The sequence below is a fragment of the Lepidochelys kempii genome, chromosome 8, assembly GCF_965140285.1.
Source record: "Lepidochelys kempii isolate rLepKem1 chromosome 8, rLepKem1.hap1, whole genome shotgun sequence".
NCBI classification, from domain to species: Eukaryota; Metazoa; Chordata; order Testudines; family Cheloniidae; genus Lepidochelys; species Lepidochelys kempii.
In genome coordinates, this window is record NC_136387.1 from 9,646,697 (window position 1) to 9,670,150 (window position 23,454).

At 38.3% G+C, this 23,454-nt stretch overlaps 1 protein-coding gene across 3 annotated transcripts in view; it reads left to right on the forward strand.

The window, feature by feature from the left end:
• FAM13B (family with sequence similarity 13 member B) overlaps positions 1–22,831 on the forward strand; it is a 78,489-nt gene extending 55,658 nt beyond the window's left edge. For 2 of the 3 annotated variants that reach the window (XM_073355470.2, XM_073355471.2), the window contains exons 12-23: positions 105–159; positions 616–763; positions 5,822–6,032; positions 10,920–11,049; positions 11,728–11,809; positions 12,121–12,350; positions 12,864–12,947; positions 17,451–17,546; positions 18,193–18,276; positions 18,363–18,535; positions 19,006–19,107; positions 20,451–22,831. In XM_073355470.2, coding sequence (XP_073211571.1) covers positions 105–159; positions 616–763; positions 5,822–6,032; positions 10,920–11,049; positions 11,728–11,809; positions 12,121–12,350; positions 12,864–12,947; positions 17,451–17,546; positions 18,193–18,276; positions 18,363–18,535; positions 19,006–19,107; positions 20,451–20,574 — 1,519 coding nt within the window. In that variant the 3' untranslated portion in view covers positions 20,575–22,831. Of the gene's footprint in view, positions 1–104; positions 160–615; positions 764–4,611; positions 4,678–5,821; positions 6,033–10,919; positions 11,050–11,727; positions 11,810–12,120; positions 12,351–12,863; positions 12,948–17,450; positions 17,547–18,192; positions 18,277–18,362; positions 18,536–19,005; positions 19,108–20,450 lie in introns of all 3 variants that reach the window. The other variant, XM_073355472.2, reaches the window with a different exon arrangement.
• The last annotated feature ends 623 nt before the right edge of the window (positions 22,832–23,454 follow it).

Sequence of the window (23,454 nt, forward strand, 5' to 3'; positions counted from 1 at the left end):
AGGGTAGTGTTGTCATTATTTGTGAAGAGCAGAATATCACCAACTGTTACTATCAGCTAACAATCTTTATTTAAAACAATAACCAGTCTGTCTCTTATTTTTAGGCAAGATTGTGACTCAGTTGATGATAATGATAAAATGTCTTCACAATTGGTTCTGGTAAGAAATTGCTTCTTTCGTTTGCTTTTTCCTTATTTTTGTAAACTAAAGTTTTCAACAGCTTTTCCACTGTGTCGACAAACTTGGGTTAGGATTTTGATAATTTCATGTGTGTGTGTGTGGGGTATGTGTTAGTGGAAAACCATATCGGATGGCTATGCATAGTCTTCTAGAAGTAAAATATTCTTTCATGAAAAATGAAACCTTTGGTTGGCTAACCTTTTTTTTAAAAATTGTTTGAAAATGTAAAGAACTATACAGAGTGCTCTACAAATTTTAGTTACTCTTCTAAGAAGTTCGAAGGTTTATGACAATATGCAAATTTTTCAGGTAGGGAAGCAGAGAGACATTAAGCCACACAAAAAAACTAATGGCAGCACTAGAATTGGCAATTGCTAGTTCCTGGTGCCCAGTTACCAGATGATGAAAATAAATGTACTGTTTATTTAAATACAGGATTCTAGTAACAAGATTTGTGACCTGAATGCAAACACTGAATCAGAAATATCAGGAGATGGAAGTGTTAATGTTCTTGAGGAAGCAGTATGTATCCAAGTACCACATCTAGATCTGAAGAATGTATCTGATGGTGACAAATGGGAAGGTAATTTTTACTCTAATCTTGCAGTGTATTCAAAATCATGAAAATAAATGAAAAAAATTAATCAAGATTAATCACAAGATTAAAAAAAATTACCATATATACTCATTCATAAACCAAATATTTTTGGTAAAAAAGTGACTCATCAAAGAGCGGGAGTCTGCTTATAAACGGGTCTACACCAAAATTTGATGATTTTAAACTCTATGAAATCATTGAATTGAATATCTAATACATTGTCTTTTTATTTACCTGGAGCATCTTCAGGCATGGAGCCCCGCATTTCCCTGTGGCCGTGGTTTGCCGTTTCCAGCACCACTTCCCGCAGCTCCCATTGGCTGGAAATGGCAAACCACGGCCACTGGGAGCTGAGGGGCTCTGTGCCTGCGAACACTCCAGGTAAACAAAATGTCCCGACCCACCAGCGGCTTACCCTGACGGGCCGGGAGCCGAAGTCTGCCAACCCCTGAAATATGAAAGGGTCATACAGTTTTTACCATTTTTACTTATCCATCTTGGGGGGGGGAGTGTCGGCTTGTAAACAAACCGGCTTATGATCGAGTATATATGGTAATGGCAATTAATGTTAAACAATAATATACCAATTTACATTTATTATAAATGTTTTTGGATGTTTTTCTACATTTTCAGATATGTTGATTTCAATTACAACACAGCATACAGCAACACAGCAACAGTATATAGAGCTCACTTTATATTTTTTATTAGAAATATTTGCACTGGAAAAATATAAACAAAAGTAGTATTTTTCAATTCACCTCATACAAGTTCTGTAGAGCAATTACTCTATCATGAAAGTTCAACTTACAAATGTGGAATTTTTTATATAAAACTGCATTCAAAAATAAAACCATGTAAAACTTTAAAGCCTACAAGTCCACTCAGTCCTACTTCTTGTTCAGCCAATCCCTGAGACAAATAAGTTTGTTTACATTTATGGGAAATAATGTTGCCCACTTCTTATTTACAATGTCACCTGAAAATGAGAACAGGCATTCACATGGCATTGCTGTAAATGTCATTGCAAGGTATTTACATGCCAGATATGCTAAACATTCGTATGCCCCTTAATGCTTCAACCACCATTCCAGAGGAAAGCTAACAAATCTAGTTAGTTTGTTTTGCATTAATCGCTTGAGTTAACTGTGATTAATTGACAGCCCTATAAGTAAGATGTTTTCATTATTCAGATAATTATTCAATAATATTTCATTATTAATTATTTCATTATCTGACTGCTCATGCTTGTGTGTTCTTCAGTTTTATCTGAAGAATGCTTATTTACACTTGGGTATGACTACCACCATGTACAGGACTTTAAACTGCTGAACCCAGGGGTCATTGCCAATCTACAGCCCAGTTAAGAAAAGGACTTTTAGAAATCGAAAAGAAAAAAATAATTGTGCAGGAGTTTAAAGAAACAAACAAACAAAAAAAACCAAGCAGCAAACCACCAAGTTTAGACTAGAGATATTCTAAGAATCCTAAGGGATTTTACGTGCCAAAACCCTGGCACATAAGTCCCTGGGGCTCCTTTGAAAATGTTTGCTTTAATCTTCTGTTATAAATGATATAAGCAAAGTAGTTTCTTGTGAATGACATTTTTTTAACTTAAAGCGCATCTGCCCTTAATAGTGATTTAAGGCAAGAGTAAATCTTTCTACATTTTATTGAATTGCAAAACTAAGGTATTAAACACTGGCCACACAATTTACGTTTGATTAGACCTGAAAGTTTTTTAAAAATCTACTTGTTTTTTTTACCTTAGAAATATAAGGAATGTCAGGTCTTGTCTTCCCTGTTCCACTGGAAGACCTAAAATTGTGTATTGAGAGCTTTTCAGCTTTCAGATGAAGAAAGGTATTAAACATTTTTTTAAAAACTTTTCTTCCAAGTTTTCAGAAGTTCGGGTTTTGTAGGGGTTAACAAAAGTGTTTTAAAATGTATGAATAAATATAATTTCTTCTCTTGATTTGATGCAAAAACCCCAAACCGTAACTTTTTCATGCATCACTTCTTGAAATATTTGTCTTAACTTGGGATTTGATCTGTTTTCCTCCTCTGATATTGATACATCTGAATTTTCATCAAACCACCTACACCTAGGCTAAATGGAATTGAGACACCGGGAAAATATTGTTCACTGCCATCAATAATAGCATAATCAGAGTCCATGTACTTCTACTTTTTTATTTTAAAAACCAAAGAGTAGACAGCACTTTTTACAGATTAGTACAAGGTCTAATACAAACAGTTGGGAGTAAAGCTGTATTTTCATCAAGCTGTTCTGATGACATGTTTTTGAGAACAAAGTTTGAATGGTTTATAAATCACAAGCAATCTTTGATAGATTGCAAACTTGCAAGAGGGAAACAGTTCCTTCCCTTGTTGCCCTGTGACCAGACTTAAACCTTAATGAAATATTCCTAAAGTGTACATAAATTAGTGACTCATCAAGCAGATATAGCACATCTCAGTTAGTGTATAAAGTTATACTCAGAATATCAAACAGTGATAATCATTTGAGATAATTGCTACTATAGTTTGTCATCTGTTTGATAATGCTCATTTTACCTATGCATATTATTTGCGTGTAATTGGTCTCCACCAATAATAATTTCCTGCATGAATCCACACATTCCCTCCCATACCTTGCAAAATAGTTAGCTTTGAGCCAAAAGAAACTGTTTGTTCTATTTATGTGTTTAGATTAGTTGCCAGTTTATGCTCTTGAGTGCTAGTAAAATTTTAAGTTTGGAGGGCATACCATTTGATACAGGAGTAACTATGCGCAGGATGCTGAGGACCCTGAGGCCAAGTTTTCAATCTTTGCTCAAAGTTAGGCATCCAAGTTTGAACATTTTGGCCTGTGCAAAGTTAAAGAAAGTAATTCACATTTTCATTCGCAATAGCTTATTTATATTATGTTGTACACTACGTCAGTGTTAATCTGTTTTCATTATATATTCTGATAAAACCTATGTGGCTTTCATTTTTCTTTGTTTTCATGAATTCTCTATATATAGAGTATACCTTAATTTCATATATCCAGTTCTTAAGCTAATTTTTTGATCCGTTTTGCGTAAATTATTTTAAGATGGTAGGAATGTCTAGTTCTCTGGTCCTGTTTAGAATTATTGTTAGGACCCCAATCTTCCAAGCGCTCATGCTGGTGCAGACCTTTTTGGCATCCTGTTTTAAGCCAATGAGTGCAGGCCCTGTGAATGCAGAAGTCTTCATTAGTGCAACTGTTTGCAAGATTGGGATTCATTTTCATTATAATATTTTGTTGGCAGAATCTTAAAAGGTTTGTGACCAGTCAGATTCTTGCCTCGTTTAAATGGCATTAAAAGCTTGCTCTTCTAATAGTGAAAAAAGCAAACTCGGGGACATAAATCATTTAATCTTATCACTGGAGGGTGATAGGTGGAAGAAGAAGCTTTCCACATTTGTCCTGCGTGTATAAGGATTACTGATCTCCATTACTTACTTGTGAACAAAAGCTGTATTTTGAACATGTGTGTTTGTTAAAATGTGGAGATGCAATGTGGGTTTTTATTTGAATTGCAGTCAAAAATGATTTTCTTCTTTTAAAACGTTGTAAAGACTTTGGATTAACAGCCTCCTTTGGCAAGTGTTGAGAACCCTTAACTGCCATTGAAGTTACTGGGAGTTAAGTGCTCTCAGGACCTAGCCCAAATGAGTAATTGAGCAGTGGGAATGCTTTCCTGTGGTACTGTATCTTCCTGCTTTACATGTTATGTATGGTTTGTTCTGACTGTGCTGTGTGTTCACTTTAGTATTTTTGCCATTCTTTTTCATTTTATTAGCGTCATGCCCTATCACTTTCCCCCTCATTGATTTCAAAACAATGCATCTGCAGAGAGAAGGGGAGGGTAAGTATGGTTCACCATATGTTCAGTTATCTGCCTTTTTGATGGTTTATGGTTTGCTTTCTAACTAGCCCTTCACCTGCTCTTCCCATATTTTGGGACAATTCTGATCTTCAAGTGAAAAAGCTTCCCTTTTTGTATCTTACACTCATGTTTACAAGTCAATTGTTCAAACAGTTATGAATTTCTTTTTCAATGGGAAGCAGGTACAAGGGTTATTTTTAAATGTTACATTGTGGGTTTATTGTCATTCTGCACACTTTGAACTCAGTTTTCAAATTCCAGACTTTCACTGGAAAATACAGATTCTGTTACCTTTTGAAAAGAGAAATGAAATATTTTTTAGAAATATAAGCAAACTGCTGGGCAATAAAACATATTTCAGAATTTTAAAGGACACTATCAACTGACTTGTTAAGGTTTTAACTTTTTAAACCTTTTAAAGATTCTCTATTGTTTTGTAATCCCCTGCTTAAAAGCAGTCTCTCCAACAAATAGTTTCCTTGCTTCTGATGGAGCTTGACATTTGTAACTCCTTTATGTTTACCTCCTTGTTTGTTCACAACAAAAACAATTTTGCCAGCACAGCATAGCTTCAGGAGTAGTGTTGAACTGTGACTGCAGATCAACACATGGAGAAGACTGGAGTTGTGTAGTGCCTACATAAATATTAATTTAACCCCCCCCCCATCGTTGTAGAGATGGATTTAAGTAAATAAATATTGCTCCTAAACTAATTGATAGTGTCCATTTTACCTAGCACTATTCAAATGTCAAGAGGATAACTATATAAATAAATTGGTCAAGTACTCTGGAAATCCATCTGCTCTGTAATTTTTCTGCAACTCTTACCAAAAATGCATACTTCCCATAGTCTCCAAGTTGCTTAAGTCTAGAAATAATGCACGAATGTGCTGTTGATTTTGTAAAACAAATGCATACCCATTAGATATATTTTGAAATACCTGACAGAATTTGTAGCTTTCTAATGTATTTCACTATATTTATTCACTTTGTGTGTGACATATTGTTTATAGTATACAAGATTAAGCATTGGATACTCATTTATTTTTCCTTTTGACACTGTTGTTTTATTACTCTTTTAATAGACTAGTGCCATTTTTGTGTTCTTGTTTGTATTTTGTAGAGCCATTTCCTGCCTTTAAATCTTGGCAGGAGGACAGTGAATCTGGAGAAGCTCAGCTTTCCCCACAAGCTGGAAGAATGAATAGTCATCCTTTGGAGGAGGACTGTCACCCAGTGTTGTCACATCGTAGTTTGGATTTTGGACAAAGCCAGCGTTTCTTGCATGATCCAGAAACATTAGACTCCTCATCAAAAGCACTTTCTTTTGTTAGGTGTGTATATTAGTGTAATTTGGAAAAAACGGTTAGCATGAAAATAATTGTTGTTGTATCTCAGCTTTCTGTTGTAGATCCTCAAGTTTTTCAAGACTTGGTTGACTAGTTGAAGGTCCAAGTGTATTATGTGGTTATGTGGCCATTCAAATGATCACATAATTTTCCCTTTTGTAAAACTGCTATATAAGTGTCTCCTTATGCCAAAACTAGTTGGTCAGGGAGCTTTGTTTTAAAGGGATCAAACTGAAGAAGGCAGCAGGTGCTGGGGTACTGCTTTTTGAAGAAGTGCTTGTCCTGCAGAGTTCTTGCAAAGACTGAGCTATAGAGCTCTGTAGAACAGGCTTCTCCTCCAACTGGTGAGCTTGTTAAAGAGGGGCTTCCTCTTGCACGCTTTGGAGCTCCTCTAGAGTAGGGGCAGGGCAGGCTGATGCTTCTGTGCACTGTAAGATCCCCACAGCAGGGGATGTGCCTGCCTTGTGTCATTCCTCAGCTTGGTTTTAATGTTAACAGCTCCCCAACTGTATCTCTTTTGGACTTCCCCACAGACCGATCTGACTTGGAGACTTTCCACCTCCTTCCCAGCTGCTACTTTGTGTCACTTGGGGAAGAACGGGAGTTCAGTTTGGATGAGACTTATAGGAGGCTAGTTGTGGGGAGAGCAGCCCTAGGTTACTCTCTGGAGGGTAGAGAGGTTTGTGGCATTGTAGTGAGTGAGGGTTTCCTCTGTGCTGGCTGTTGCTGCATAGTTTAGCTCTAATGTGCCTTGTAGTACAAGAGGTTTTGAAAGATGTAGTTTGTAGTTGTGAGAGATGCTTTTGTAAGTGGAAAGAGGCCCCTAATAGTTTGGCTGACCAATCATCACTATAAAGTTGCTTCCAGCTCTGCTGAAATAGAAGAGCAGTTAAGAAAAAAGTTTTCAGTCAAGTCTCTTGGACCTGCACCTTCCTGTTCTTGTCACAAGCTCTCTCCATGATGGACAGCAAAGGCAGTTTAAAATTGCTATATTTGTGAAGCTTATTTTAGTTTAAGATTTCTGACTACAGTGAAAAGTCTTATTAGAATCTGACAAGAAGATGCTATTTCCTTAGTTTGGGATCTTGGGTGAAGAATAACACTTTTTTCCAAATCTTCTAGGTTGCAGTGCATCTTTCAACTCTGTGTTCGAGGGAACAGAGATGTATTTTACCTGTCTCTGGAAGCAGGCAAAGAAATGTCCTGAGTTCACTAAAGAAATCACCAGAGTGTTTTTTTTCAGGGTCTAGAAAAAGTACTACTTTCTATTAGCCTCATCTTTGAGACTGGAGAGCTTCAGAGGGCTAGCATCTGAATAGATAATTAATGTTTGAAGTTGCATTGTCTACAGTTTTCTAAAATGAATGCTACTATTGTAACCTTGGAGAAGGATGCAATCAGCAAAGACCTTCTAGCCTTGAAGATGAGATGTGCATGAAGACTGAAGAGTCCTTGAAGTACTGAAGCATCAGCAATACAGACTTTTATACCCTCCTTTATTCAAGGGCCTTGGTATGGTAGCTTGGTGGAACAATCTGAAAAGACTTTTCTGAAGAGAGATGTTAGTCTTGGCAGCTTCTTTTGTGTAAGGTACTCCCTAGGTACTCTTTTGAACCCTGCATTATGTGTGCGAAGAATTTTTTTTGCATTAGCAAAACTTTTAAGAGGGAATTTATTAAATAAAATTGTTGAAGAAATTGCAGGCAAAGGTGCTTGAGTTAGAATTTTGTTTTGTCCATTGAAAGCCAAAGGACCTCTTGCTCTCCTATGCTTTTTGGAGCCCAGGAGAATCAAAACCTGCACATGACCTGGGCAAGGAAGTGTGGAAGGTAGGAGGGCCAGCTTTAGTGCATGGAACCTTACTTGACCGGAACCCTATGGAAGCAGAGGCATTCTCTGAAGTCTAGGTTCACAGTCTGGAAGCAGACAGAGCTGTATGACAGCTGCTTTATGTGGCATACCCATCACACCCAATGAAGAGCAAAATGGTACAAGCTTGTTCAGCCCAAGCCTGCAATAACAGCTTAGGTTCTGCATCTGCGCTGTGGAAAAGCCCTTGCTCCCAAGAACTGTTGGAAGGTAGCAGTGGTTAGGGGGAGCACTTAACACTACAGTTTCTGAAGGAATCATGCTGTCAAGCAGATACTGGGGAGATGGGAGGCTGCCAGCAATGTGAAGGCACCTGGGTTCTGTATGGGTGTCCTTACTTCCACTGGATCCCTAAGATCTTCAGCTGTAGGGTCTGAACCCCTAGTATTTTCTGCTGTGAAGAATGATTGAGTTTCAACTCAAGGAGTTGCGAATTCTCTATATGGTGGTAATCTGCTTAGGGGAGCATGACCCTCAAAGAGAGCCAATCATTCAGTGTCCTTTTCTGTCCAATACTATTACTCTGAAAAGTAGTTTTTAAAAAGTGATTGAATGTGTGTTGAAAATAGTTGTTCCAGGACTTCGAGAAACTGAGAACAGGAAAGACCAGATGGGACTCTAACTCTTCGTTCAGCTTTAAATGTTTTGACATGAAAAGTTTTGTCTCTTCCCATTCCCTCACCAAAGTCAAGAGAAAATTAAAAGTTTGGGAAAGACCTATACTATGGTGCAAATTGATGAGTACAATCTCAGAAAAGTGCATATCAGATCTATACAGAATAAGAATATATACCCTTCGTAACACTAATCAAGCATGTGAAATCTTTGAGGCACCAGATATCCCAAATATTGCTAGCTATGAAATGATACCCTGTTCTGTATACTACAGACAGGTGCATTCGTGGAAATTCTGTAACTACTGATTCTTGGTCTTGAAGTGTGGAAGAGTTTCAGCCGTATTGGATCCCAAGAAGCTGAACAAATGCACAAGGAAATCCAAATGCAGCATGAGGACTCCATCTTCAAATATATCATTAATAAACCGTAGGGATTGTAGGGTTTATATATTTGGTGGATGTGTATCTTGATAGCCATGTGAAACTTAAAAGCTGTTTTAATTGGTAAAATCATTACTAGTATTTTAATTGATAGCTTATTTTCAGCAGCTTTGTGTTTTTCACCAAAAGGATATTTGTATTTGTGCTATCACTGAGTCTAACAGGGGAATCTTTGTTTTCCCTTCTTAACTAGCATCTTGGTCAAGGAAAACTTCAGAGAATAAATAACTCCAAAGAATAATCTAGGATTTGAGATGAATGGGTTTGTTGATAATCTGAAGAAAGAACAGCTTTTTAACCCAGTCAGATCATCTCTCATCTCGGAGTTCAGTTAGGCATTAGAAGAGTGATCATCTGTGCTTTGGAAGAGTGGATCACCGTACTACAGAATCGTTATTTTTGCATTAATTAAGAACAATTCAGAGGTGTGCATGTTTAAAAGAACAACCCTAGTGTTACAGTACTTGGGGGCTAGGGATTCTCTTATCTCAATGTCTTATCACTACCCAGGGCATCAAGATAAGAGAATCCCTATATCCGGGTATTGTAAGACAAGGGTTGTTCTTTTAAACACGTGCACACACCTGAATTGTTCTGATTAATGCTGTTTCTCCTGTACAGTTGGTCATACAAAAAATTAACCTGTATTTTCTAATCTGAGTTTCAGTCAGTCTCTGAATCACTGATGTTATGGATGAGCCAGGAACAGTATGGCAGGGGCCTCTGCTACAAAATCCATCAAAGGAACTGTTTTTAGAACAAATGCTCTTTGATGCAGGGATGTCTTCCTCTGTATTTATAAAGAATTCCGTACATTTTGGGCACTCCGGCAATCTAAAATAATAACACTTGTAGCAGACACCAACCTGAGAGTAGTAAGTGTGCATTGAAGCAACTCGTTGGTCAAGGGAAAATCTCTTGAAGAACTCACTAAGAATAAGAATATTTTTTTATATTCTTTTATTTCCCTGTTTGTGGTTTTACTGTTAATTTATTTCTGTAGTGAGGATTGATGGACATGTTCTCTGTGAATAAATTAAATGTCTTGCCTGTTTATTTGGAGGTACCATTTTCACCAGCCTGATCCTTACATTTGTGTTTAAAGGAAAGATTATGGTTTTCCTTGTAGAAGTGAGTTCTGTAATAGCATAATAGTTTTTAGATGTCATAGTTCACAGCTTTTGGGATGAAATCATCTTGTGGCAAGAGATGTGACTCCACACTTGACTGGTAACTTTTCCAACTGCTCATGTTTTCATCTGAGCAGAGTACAACCTTACAGTGACAATTAGTGGCAATGTAATGTCAGAGAAAAGAAGTTTATAGGTAGGAACGTTTTCCTCTTCATTCTGCTTAGTCATAAAAACAGGTCCGTACCTTTTGCAGAATTCCATGTGACCTGTGAAATGCATATAAATATACAGTTGCTTGCACTGGTTACAGCAGCAGTTTCGAAACATTTTCCCTGTATGACTCCATTTTCACATGTGACTGTGAAACTCCACTGTGTTGAGTGTGTGACTCCAGACAGCATTGAAGACACTAGTTAAAAATGGTGTCTCCATGCAGCATGACCTTGCATGCACTGTATGTACAAGGTCACACTGCATAGAGGACACCATTTTGGTATATAAAATGGCATTCTCTACACAGAGTGACATCAGGTATGGTGTGTGAGGTAATGCTACATGGAGGGCACCATTTTGTATTGCAAAATAGCATCTTCCATGCGATATGACTGCACATGTATGGTGCATGTGAAGTCATGCTGTGTGGAGGACACCATTTTGTAAAATGGCGTCCTCTGCACGCTCAAGATTACTGTGACCCCCATCTGGTGTTGGAGTGACCCCACTTGGGGTCACAACCCACAGTTTGGGAACTGCTGTGCTACAGTCTTTAAAAGGTACAAAACTTTTGAATGTTTTTTTCACTATTAATTCAGAACACGAAGAGCATCCTTTAGTTCAAAAGATGACAGAAGGGAAGACAGGACACCATATCAGCTGGTCAAGAAGTTGCAGAAAAAAATAAGACAATTTGAGGAACAATTTGAAAAGGACAAAAATAGTAAAGTAAGTTGTTAGTCTGCAAGTTAGCATCCTAACAATGTTTAAAAAAATATATCACCCCCACCCCCTTTTTTTTAATTTTTCAAGGCCAAAGTCTGTCACCCTTACTTACGTTGAAAGTTATTCCACAAGCAGTTCCATTAAAATTAACATCTACTTGTGGAGTAAGGTACAACTCCAGCGTGAATAAAGGTGACATTCTGGCAATATCTGCCCAGCTTTTATGTAGGGGCAATGAATAGGGCGTGCTATGATGGGTGGGTGGGCTTCTGGCAGATGGAAAGAAGTTAATTTGGGACCGTATCCTTCAGTGAGTCCCTGCAGGGGCTTTCTCCTACTGGAACTCACCCATCTTCTCCACTCTGTTCTCCTGATGTTATCTGTAGGCGTGCCACTCTTTTCCTGTCTCAGACTGGAAAACATCTGTAGTAGGCAGCATGCTGCCAGTGCTGAGACTGAAGGAGGACTGGCACTGACCTGCATGCAGGTTAGTTGGAGCTGTCAGATGAGATAATGTGGGTGTGGAGAAGGAGAGGAACAAGAACAGCTTAATTAGAATGCTCTATCTAGTGTAAAAATGTAAAATATTTGTAAAGATTTCACTCAACAAGCTTTAGAGAACAAACTTGTTGTGGTTCTCTTTGCCCCTGTGCAAATGTAGCTTGTGTATTTTTTTCCCAGCCCTCCTATAGTGATATTGCAGCCAATCCAAAGGTTTTAAAGTGGATGACAGAGCTTACCAAACTGAGAAAACAAATAAAAGGTATGGAATGTTGCACGAGTTTTGTTTTCAGACCAAGATAAGTTGTCTCACACTAAAACTGAAATAATTTACACATTCAAGAACAACCCTGGGGGTAGTAGAAATCATTTAACTTCTGGATCCTCCTGATTTGTTCTCCAAAATCAGGAGTAGTTTACACTTGTCTCTGAGACATCAGGAAGGGTTAATTGAAAGTAGTTTGTATAAATAACATTTATTATGTCATCCTATCATTTCTTTTGTCATCTGTCTGTTCTAAATAGTTTTTGAAATCTTTCTTCTTTGGGATGGGGCAATTTTCTTAATCCCAGATGAAAAGCACAAATGCTCAGATGGAGAATTCATACCTCAAACACGTCCACGAAGTAACACTCTTCCAAAAAGCTTTGGCTCTTCTCTTGACCATGAAGATGAAGAAAATGAAGATGAACCCCGGGTTGTGCAGAAAGAGAAGAAGCCTACGAAGGAGGCTACGCTTGAACTCATTTTGAAAAGACTGAAGGAGAAACGAGTTGAAAGATGCTTGCCAGAAGACATAAAAGTAAGTCTAAATTCACATTGCTTAGAAACAACAGCTTAAAATACTGTCTAAAAGAGCAATAAAACATCAGTCATCTCAGATGTAATTTTATCAGTAGGTGAGCTTATCTGTCTGGCAAGACCATTAGATTTATTTCAGATATCATTTAATTTTGAGGATGTCTCTGAGTAAAGCCATGTTTTTATTCAGAACTTCTCTCTTCTAACTATATTCTTGTTTGTACTTGCGGTGGAAAGGAGATGGTTGTAATTCTTCTCAGGAATGTCCTCTTTTAAGCCACTAATATATTAGGCTTCCAAAAATGCATCATTGCAGCACATTAGTTTGTTTTGCCAAAATATTCAAGTGTATGTTATTTCTGTTTCTTTAGATAAGGAGAGAATATATGGAATATAACTAAATTTTCTGATTTGCTAAGATGCCTATCATTTGCCAAGTTGCCTAATGTAGAGAAGCTATTGAAAAGAGGTACTTGTATGTTTGACATAGATGTGAATTATTCTTGTCTAACAGAAAATGACAAAAGACCATTTGGCAGAAGAGAAAACATCTCTCCAAAAAAGTCTTCTGTACTATGAAAGTCAACATGGACGGCCGGTAATCTTTTCTTAACTTCCTCAAAACTACTCTAAAATACACTTAGGCAGCAATAACTGGTATGCAGTGAGGACCCCGACTGTTAGCACAGTTATTGTAACAAGAAATAATGTAATCTATCAATTGTGCTCATCAATTTCCTTGTTACCATTGCTTCTTGTGGAGTTATACGTAGTTTTAAAACTAACATGATCACATTCACTGATTATGTAGGGCTTTTTTTCTAAAGCAAAATGTTAATGTTGAAGGCAGGCTATGGAATGGAATGTATGTATAGTTCTGAAGCTGCAGAATTCTGCCCATTGACTTACAAAGAAGAGAGAAATCTTCTGCAAACACATTCCAGTGTTTTGGGGATTCAAGCCTTTTTGCCAGGATTCAAATCAGTTCATTGTGATTCAGATCACTGAATTTCTCACTTAAATTTTCATGGCCAAATATTTTTAATTTTTTCACAAAAATGGAAAATTCTAAAGGCACACGCATTTAATGTATTGTTGTCTTGCTGACTATAAGTATATAGCATATTTTTTATCTAATTCCCAATATAGAAGCTAGAACAGATCTGTGACTTGTCTTTGCAATATAACTCTCAGCCTGCATACTGCTTTTAACATGTGACACAGTGCTTTGCATAAATATAATATGAAGATTTTAGATCTAGCTTGGAAGACTTTAAGGACAACAAAACTCATGACCTACTGTTCCGCTGTGAAATGGAACTACTATACTGGAAACAGTTCTGTTGCTTGTAGTTGTTACTTCATATGTCCGGTTATATATGAAGTTAGCCGTTCCATCATTGTTCATGATAAAGTATCAAAATTGTGATGTGCTGAAAAACCAAACTGATACAAGTTGGAAGCAATATTCTTGCATCATTCTCTGTTTGTTTTGGTGTTGGCATTTTGGAAGAGGTGTAGTTGGCGCTGATGAAACAGTGATACAAATATCCTCTAAACCACTCGCAAGTTCTTTAAGATACAGTAAATGTCCAAAATGAAATGCAACAAGAAAACTGTAAAATGTACTAGTTTTGAATGTCTGTACTTGAGGATATGATACAAGAGGGCTTGTATACTCTATTTATAACCTTGGAAAGACTTAGATCTAAAATTCTATATTTATTGCATTTTCTTGCTAGATGATTTCAGCAGCAGTATTTTTCTCTCCACTTATTCATAGTTAATTACTGTAAATGTGTCCTTGATGGAATAGAATCATAGAATAGAATCATAGAATATCAGGGTTGGAAGGGACCCCTGAAGGTCATCTTGTCCAACTGCCTGGTCGAAGCAGGACCAATTCCCAGTTAAATCATCCCAGCCAGGGCTTTCTCAAGCCTGACCTTAAAAACCTCTAAGGAAGGAGATTCTACCACCTCCCTAGGTAACGCATTCCAGTGTTTCACCACCCTCTTAGTGAAAAAGTTTTTCCTAATATCCAATCTAAACCTCCCCCACTGCAACTTGAGACCATTACTCCTCGTTCTGTCATCTGCTACCATTGAGAACAGTCTAGAGCCATCCTCTTTGGAACCTCCTTTCAGGTAGTTGAAAGCAGCTATCAAATCCCCCCTCATTCTTCTCTTCTGCAGGCTAAACAATCCCAGCTCCCTCAGCCTCTCCTCATAAGTCATGTGTTCTAGACCCCTAATCATTTTTGTTGCCCTTCGCTGGACTTTCTCCAGTTTATCCACATCCTTCTTGTAGTGTGGGGCCCAAAACTGGACACAGTACTCCAGATGAGGCCTCACCAATGTCGAATAGAGGGGAACGATCACGTCCCTTGATCTGCTCGCTATGCCCCTACTTATACATCCCAAAATGCCATTGGCCTTCTTGGCAACAAGGGCACACTGCTGACTCATATCCAGCTTCTCGTCCACTGTCACCCCTAGGTCCTTTTCCGCAGAACTGCTGCCTAGCCATTCGGTCCCTAGTCTGTAGCGGTGCATTGGATTCTTCCATCCTAAGTGCAGGACCCTGCACTTATCCTTATTGAACCTCATCAGATTTCTTTTGGCCCAATCCTCCAATTTGTCTAGGTCCTTCTGTATCCTATCCCTCCCTTCCAGCGTATCTACCACTCCTCCCAGTTTAGTATCATCCGCAAATTTGCTGAGAGTGCAATCCACACCATCCTCCAGATCATTTATGAAGATATTGAACAAAACCGGCCCCAGGACCGACCCTTGGGGCACTCCACTTGATACCGGCTGCCAACTAGACATGGAGCCATTGATCACTACCCGTTGAGCCTGACAATCTAGCCAGCTTTCTACCCACCTTATAGTGCATTCATCCAGTCCATACTTCCTTAACTTGCTGACAAGAATACTGTGGGAGACCGTGTCAAAAGCTTTGCTAAAGTCAAGAAACAATACATCCACTGCTTTCCCTTCATCCACAGAACCAGTAATCTCATCATAAAAGGCGATTAGATTAGTCAGGCATGACCTTCCCTTGGTGAATCCATGCTGGCTGTTCCTGATCACTTTCCTCTTGTGCAAGTGCTTCAGGATTGATTCTTTGAGGACCTGCTCCATGATTTTTCCAGGGACTGAGGTGAGGCTGACTGGCCTGTAGTTCCCAGGATCCTCCTTCTTCCCTTTTTTAAAGATTGGCACTACATTAGCCTTTTTCCAGTCATCCGGGACTTCCCCTGTTCGCCACGAGTTTTCAAAGATAATGGCCAATGGCTCTGCAATCACAGCCGCCAATTCCTTCAGCACTCTCGGATGCAACTCGTCCGGCCCCATGGACTTGTGCACGTCCAGCTTTTCTAAATAGTCCCTAACCACCTCTATCTCCACAGAGGGCTGGCCATCTCTTCCCCATTTAGTGATGCCCAGCGCAGCAGTCTGGGAGCTGACCTTGTTAGTGAAAACAGAGGCAAAAAAACTGGATTTTCTGCCAATCCAGTTGCCTTTAACCTGCCTCCCTATATGGGAGGAGTGGTAGATACGCTGGAGGGGAGGGATAGGATACAGAAGGACCTAGACCAATTGGAAGATTGGGCCAAAAGGAATCTGATGAGGTTCAATAAGGATAAGTGCAGGGTCCTGCACTTAGGACGGAAGAACCCAATGCACAGCTACAGACTAGGGACCGAATGGCTAGGCAGCAGTTCTGCAGAAAAGGACCTAGGGGTGACAGTGGACGAGAAGCTGGATATGAGTCAGCAGTGTGCCCTTGTTGCCAAGAAGGCCAATGGCATTTTGGGATGTATAAGTAGGGGCATAGCGAGCAGATCGAGGGACGTGATCGTTCCCCTCTATTCGACATTGGTGAGGCCTCATCTGGAGTACTGTGTGCAGTTTTGGGCCCCACACTTCGAGAAGGATGTGGATAAATTGGAGAGAGTCCAGCGAAGGGCAACAAAAATGATTAGGGGTCTGGAACACATGAGTTATGAGGAGAGGCTGAGGGAGCTGGGATTGTTTAGCCTGCAGAAGAGAAGAATGAGGGGGGATTTGATAGCTGCTTTCAACTACCTGAAAGGGGGTTCCAAAGAGGATGGCTCTAGACTGTTCTCAATGGTAGCAGATGACAGAACGAGGAGTAATGGTCTCAAGTTGCAGTGGGGGAGGTTTAGATTGGATATTAGGAAAAACTTTTTCACTAAGAGGGTGGTGAAACACTGGAATGCGTTACCTAGGGAGGTGGTAGAATCTCCTTCCTTAGAGGTTTTTAAGGTCAGGCTTGACAAAGCCCTGGCTGGGATGATTTAACTGGGAATTGGTCCTGCTTCGAGCAGGGGGTTGGACTAGATGACCTTCTGGGGTCCCTTCCAACCCTGATATTCTATGATTCTATTCTATGATTCTATGTGTCCCTGATTGATGTCACTAGTTGTCCAACCACTGGATGTTCCCAAGCCCATTTCAAATTGCTATTATCTTCCACCTCAAGGGGCCAGTATCCCAGCTGTGGATTACCAGTGTGCTGTGGTACTCTGGTCAGATCCCTTATGCTATAGGCCAGGAAGGGGATGGTGTAGAAGTTTAGCTATGCTGGCCCTGCATCACTCAGGGATTTCCCCCTGTGGAGGGAATCCTTAGCTAGCCATTTATACCAGTTTTCTGGCTGCTTTATGCTGTCAGAGTAGTGACTGAGAATCTGCAGTAAAACCAAATGGTCTAACACAATAGCATCTTTCTCTTACTTTGCTTACCATTTTTAGAGAATTGTCAGAATTCATCCTCAGCCTGCCACTGCTCCAATCTTGGTCCCTTTTTCTCTTTCCCACGGCTCTTTGCAGTTAGAAGCTACTTTTCTACTTGAGCTGCCTTGTCTATTGGGAATTCTTCCCATCAGTTTTTCTTTAAATCATTCCTGAAAGCTGTGTTTCTTTTTGGTGTGTGTTTCTCTTAAGTGTTCTGCTGTTAGGTTAAAAATAAACCACACTATATTACAAAGCCTAACTGAGCAGGATGTCTGAGCTGATGGCTGTTTGTGTGAAGTATGCTACTCTGTTACATATTTCTTTCTTTTTCTTTAGGTTACTAGAGAAGAAAGGCATATTGTTAAACCTCTCTATGATAGATACAGACTTGTGAAACAAATGTTGACTAGAGCAAGCATTACTCCCATCCTTGTAAGTAAAGCAAATATTTCTTCATGTGTTAACCAGACTATCACCTGACAAATGTTTTCAAATAGTTAATTTGCAAAACTTACCATGAATAAAAGTGCGCCATGCTGGAGTTTCCCTTTTAAAAACTATAGGGCACAATCCTTGTGCTCAAGGCTGTTGAGTGTGTGGGATGGCAAAGGTAGCTCTAAGCCACCTTTACACATGCCCCACCCTTGGGGACAGCCATATTGCACTCCTGCCTCTTCCTGCAACACTGTACCTGGCCTCAGTGTGCTGTCTGCACCAGGGTGCCAGACACGGCTGGTGAAAGGCTGGCTGTGCTAGCTTTTGAGCAAGCTCAGGGGTCGTCCATACTGGGGGAATCTTCATCAGCCTCCTTTTTAGGGCTGGCATAAGGTTCCTTTTTGCCACTTAGATGGTACAAAGTAATCTTTCCAAAGGCTGAGGATCCAGCCCGATATAGAGAGTGTTTTCCTAATGGACTTTGGATTTTGTATGTGTATCAAGAGTAAAAGTGTGAATGGAAATTCAGAAGGCAAATGTTTGAACTTTATGCAGATTGTATTACTGACATTTCTTTATGTAAGAGCTTAGAATACGCAACATCCATTTGTATATAACAAAAAGCAAATGTGGAATATTGCAGGGGTCACCATCAACTAAGAGGCGGAGTCAGATGCTACAGCCCATTATAGAAGGGGAAACTGCCCACTTCTTTGAAGAAATTAAGGTAAGTAAAACACTTATCAAATATTTCAGTTCCTCCTTGCATATTCAAGAGAAAGTGTTGTAAACTTCTACTTTTTCACCATGCAGGAAGAAGAGGAGGATGGTGATGGTTTGTCATCAGAATTTAATGATATCTTAAAAACTGCTGTCCAAACACAGTCTATTTCAAGCCCAGCTGAAAATTCGGAGTCTGATCTTGAAGAAGGTCAAGAAAAGCTGACTCGGGACCTCCGACTATCAAGTATCCGAGCAGCTTCTATGTGCGTATGAATAGGAAGTAATTAGTACTGTACTATTGTGAGAGTTACACTGAATGTACTTAAGACTATAACACCAAATGTGGAGTTTCTTAATATAAGCAGTTGTCTTTCTGTATCTCTCAACAAATGTGTGTGTTAAGTGATTCAAATGAAAAGGAAGTCATCTGAACGTCCAGTTCGGACCTTCTACTGTTCAGCTAAGTGTTTAATTCTCTTAGTAAGTTGTTTCAAATGATTTTGGGTTGATGACTGAAGAATTGTACTTCTTTTATTAATGATTAGCCTATGTCTATGTTGGTGTCCCTCCCGCCCCACCCCCATCAAACATATCCTGGATACTAAACTACTTCTGAGCAAAATCAATGTAATATCAATACACCTAGATTCTTCATTTTGTTTTTAAGAGGGCAGATGAGGGTTTCCTTCTTATTACTTGGCCAACATCTTTTTCTTTCTTTCTTAATTTTTAGGCCTGAATTATTAGAGCAACTTTGGAAAGCCAGAGCTGAAAAAAAGAAGTTACGCAAAACTTTACGAGAATTTGAAGAGGGGTTTTATCAACAGAATGGGAGGTTAGTTTAACAGAAGAATGAATATCAGGCTGGTGCTTCATTTTTCATTGACTATTGCTTTTTATTTATCAGACATATTAAAAGTTAACTCTGTTTGGGAAACTGAGGCACTAATTTTTGTAGCAGAGTGTCATCTTAATGTCCACTTAAATATGACCAACCTTCATGCATTTCAGTACAGTATTCATTATCAAAATGTTTTACCGCTCGTTCCATATTAAACCAAGAAACCTAGCAAATGGAGTCTAATCTGTTTTACATCAACAATCCATGTGTATGTGCTCTTTCATTATGCATAGTCTCATGAGGGACACTCATTTTAATGTAGGACTAGGTAATAAAATAATCCAGATTCTTCTGTGCATTTTAATAGTGAAGGTGATGCACTCTTTAGTCTTCCCTCCCCCTCTCCCCATAAAGTGTGACTGGAAATCAAAAGAACAATTTATCTCATTTTATAAAAACAGGATAATCCCTCTGTTTTTATCCAGTGAAACTTTTCTACTAAGAAACATCTACTTTTCTAGTGTGCCAGTAGCCCATTCTAAACAGAGAGTAATTGCTTCATAAACAAGAAGGGGGGCATATTTTTGTACCTTTTTTTAATATATATTCCTTAGTCCTTCAGTCTTCCTGCTTAAGTGTCTATTGTTGCAAATTTGGCATAACCTGCTACTGTGCATATATTAAATGCAGTAGCTGTTTTTTCAAGGTAATAGTTAATCGACACCCACATATAAATAGAACATAATTTATCTTGCTTAACTAAGATTTATATTTACCATTTGGCCAGCTATAAACTCACTGGCAGCTGTAGATACAAATTTCCATTAATAGGGCTTCATTGTGTGCTCATTGACGTCAGTGGCAAAACTGACATTGACTTCAGTGAGTGAATGATCAGGTCTATAGTGAATGGCAAATAACTCTAAATATTTAATTATAGTTTTAGATCTGTTTATTATTTTTTCTTACCTCAGAACTGGATTATAATTTGAAGCTATCCATGAAGTTATTTGTTCCCAATATGATTAAAAAAAAAAATTCACCTATGGAAAAATTTTCCAGAAAAGCTGGAGACATTTTGTAAATATACTGCCGGTGATTGTGCTGAATTAATCTCTTCAGATTTTTCTCTCTCCCAGGTATTTTTAGTCAGTTATTCTGCTAACTTTAACTCCTTGGCCCTGGGGCAGTTGCAGTATATCTCTTGTCAACAGGCTGCATGCCAAAAAGGTCACCCAGAATCATATAGCTAACTCATACTACTTCTGTGTGTGATGTTTGACTTTCTGAGATGTACAGGATTTTCTTGGAATTTAAATATTTTCTTCTCTTTATAGGAATGTACAGAAAGAAGATCGGGCTCCAATGCTTGATGAGTACAGGGAGTACAAGAAAATTAAGGCCAAGCTCAGGCTTTTAGAAGTCCTTATCAGCAAACAAGATTTTTCGAAATCAATATAGATTGTTCCTTAAAAACACTGAATAACATCATGTTTCCTCATACTACCATAGTACTTATCAGGTGCTTGTGTTCATTTTGTCATGCACTGTTGAAAGAACCCAGTTTGTGCACTTTATTATGGTGCCACTATAAAATGTTTGAAGGGTAAGTAGGTCCTGTCTAGAGAGCAAATAAAATGTTCTAAATAAAGAGACTGCCCTGTCCAACTTTAGCAAACACATAGTTTCCTTCAACGTTTTATATTACAGATGCATCTTGTTCCAGAAAGACTATAGAATTTTGTCCTTTAAACATTCAAGAACTTTGGAGAGTCAATTTTTTGTTATCAACTTTTTGTTATTACCAGCTGTTTGCATTACTGAAGAAATTAAGGTATATATGTATATCTTAATGCTACACTCAACTACTCCTGTTGCCTTTTATTATGGAAAACATGACAAAAAATTCCACACACAACTCTTTTCCTGGAATACCAAAAGTGAACAGAAATTCCTTTCAAAGAACTGCTGTGGAACACTTTGTTTGATTTCTGGTATTCTAAATTACATCTGTCACATGGTAATATGTATTATGATCAATGGATTTTGCTACTTAGAGGTCACATTTCCTCATCGATAAGGATGACAATGGACAAACCAGAAAGTGACCTTGCTTAGTGTACTTTTAAAACTTGGAAAAACTGAACAGTTATATCACATGCTGCCTACGGGACTTATGTTACTGTTGTTCATTTTATCAGTTATTGTTTATCAAATAGTGGTCACATAGTGTTTTGTCTGAATTGGATACTGCATCTCACCCTGCAGAAAATTTGAGAAACAAACATTTCAGTTTATGGGAAATCTGATGGTGCTCAGACATTTACAGCTCCAGCAGATAAGAGCTGGCTTAGGTCAATTACATAATTTTGCTGTATCTGAAACCAATTTATGAAGGGCTAAAATCACTGTAGTTAAAATGCACCTGAGAATGGACAGTGTCCGTCTTAGTGGGGAAAAATTACTGCTGTATATCACAACGTGTTATGCAGCTGGGGAACAAAAATAAGTGGTTTAACCCTTGTGATGTAAGCAAATAGTACATGGGCCTTGCATGATTCAGCTTCAGAATTGATACTAAAACAATGTTTTGATTATCACATCCACTGTGTTGAATGATTATTTAGCTTGCTTATGCTACACAATACAACAGCCATCAACAATGGTTTTTGATTCGGCAAAAAGTGTTAATTTTAACTGGTGCTTTATGGATTTTTCAGTGTGCATCAGCTGTTTGTGGCTATGTTTTGCATGCACCTCCTCTCACTGCATGTTTTTATGACTGGCTAATGCCAACACCGATATTATTCACACTGCTTAAAAAAAGACCAAAAATGAATTTTTTTTCACAAAGTTACTAAGAACTGACTAGCATGTAACCTCCTAGATTAGTAGTTCTGTCATGTAAACACATGGAGTAGGTTCAGAATGGGATTTCCAGTGCAGCAGGTCATCTGCGTGGTATAAAATACCGGTTTTTTTTTTTTATTATTTTTTTACCGGGATTATTGGCATGTAACTTTGGAATTTGGAAGAAAGAACTAAACTAGTTGTGCAGTGGTGGATTTGCCTTTTTATACAGCAAGCTGATTTTTAGTGGACCCTAGAGAATTGTGAGGTTAAACTAATCTTGAGACCATTTATCAATTTTATTCAACTCCATTGTGCAATGTGCACTTCAGTTATTTTTCTTCAGTCTGCAGATGCGGGTGTATCCACACATCGAAACTAATGTGTACTGTATGGTGTTGTACATGAATGTTTGTGTTTTATATATACCACATGCAAAATGTCAATATGCACTATTTAAATGTTTTAAATAATATATTCCTCCTTTATAATGCTTAAATCTATATGATTCCAATATTTTTATAAGTGAGTGAATGATCAGACTCGTTTCAATTCAGAATTAACAGCTGCTTTGGGTGTGTCATGCAGTGTTTGGCTGTTTATTCAGTATAGTAGATAAGCACGGCAACAGTTATGCTACAAGTGTGTTTTGTGCCATCCTTGTTGAGCAATAAATAAATGGTAGAATTAGGCATTTTGTGATATAACATAGTTTTACTTTGGTACAAGTAAAAACTATATATCTATATATCAATATATAGATATATGTATAAATATATATAAATAAACCAGATATAATTGCATTGCTATGTCTGGCATTCATTGTATAAACTTTTATAATAAAAGTACCTTAACCTGTATTGTCCTATTCCATTGCAGTAGTTTCCTTCATGATATTTTTCTTCAATACAAGGTCCTACAAAGAATGCGGGATCCTTTAACATTCCTTTGGGTTCACCCTGTATTCTCATTCAATCCTTAGCTTGATCCTTAATCTTAGACTAGACTTTTGATAAAAAAAATAGTTCTGTCGAACAATTCACCACCTGCCAGTGAGGTCAGAACTAGTATTCACTTATAAAACATGCACTCCCAACTTTACTCACTCCTGCTTTTATCCTGGCCATCAAATACAGCCATTGCGTACATTTGTGTAAGCACCGTAGGGATTTTTTTCTACAGAGATGGTTTCTAATAGCATCTGTTTGTGTACGATCACACCTAAGATGATCTTTGACTGTATTCTGGTCTTGTGAACAAGCCATTCTGTTATACTTGTTGCATGGGATTATTCATCAAACCGGGATTTTGTCTCTGAGGACTTGTACCGTTTGATCATGGTCTTCCAGAATCACACTTTCTCCTCTTTCTGTAATGATACAAATCTGTTCATGTATCTTGAGGTTTAAGGAAATAGGTCACCTACTGTCTTGGTTCCCACCTTAAGCTTCTGGAGTCCTGTTGACACTAATTAAAACAACTATGAAACTT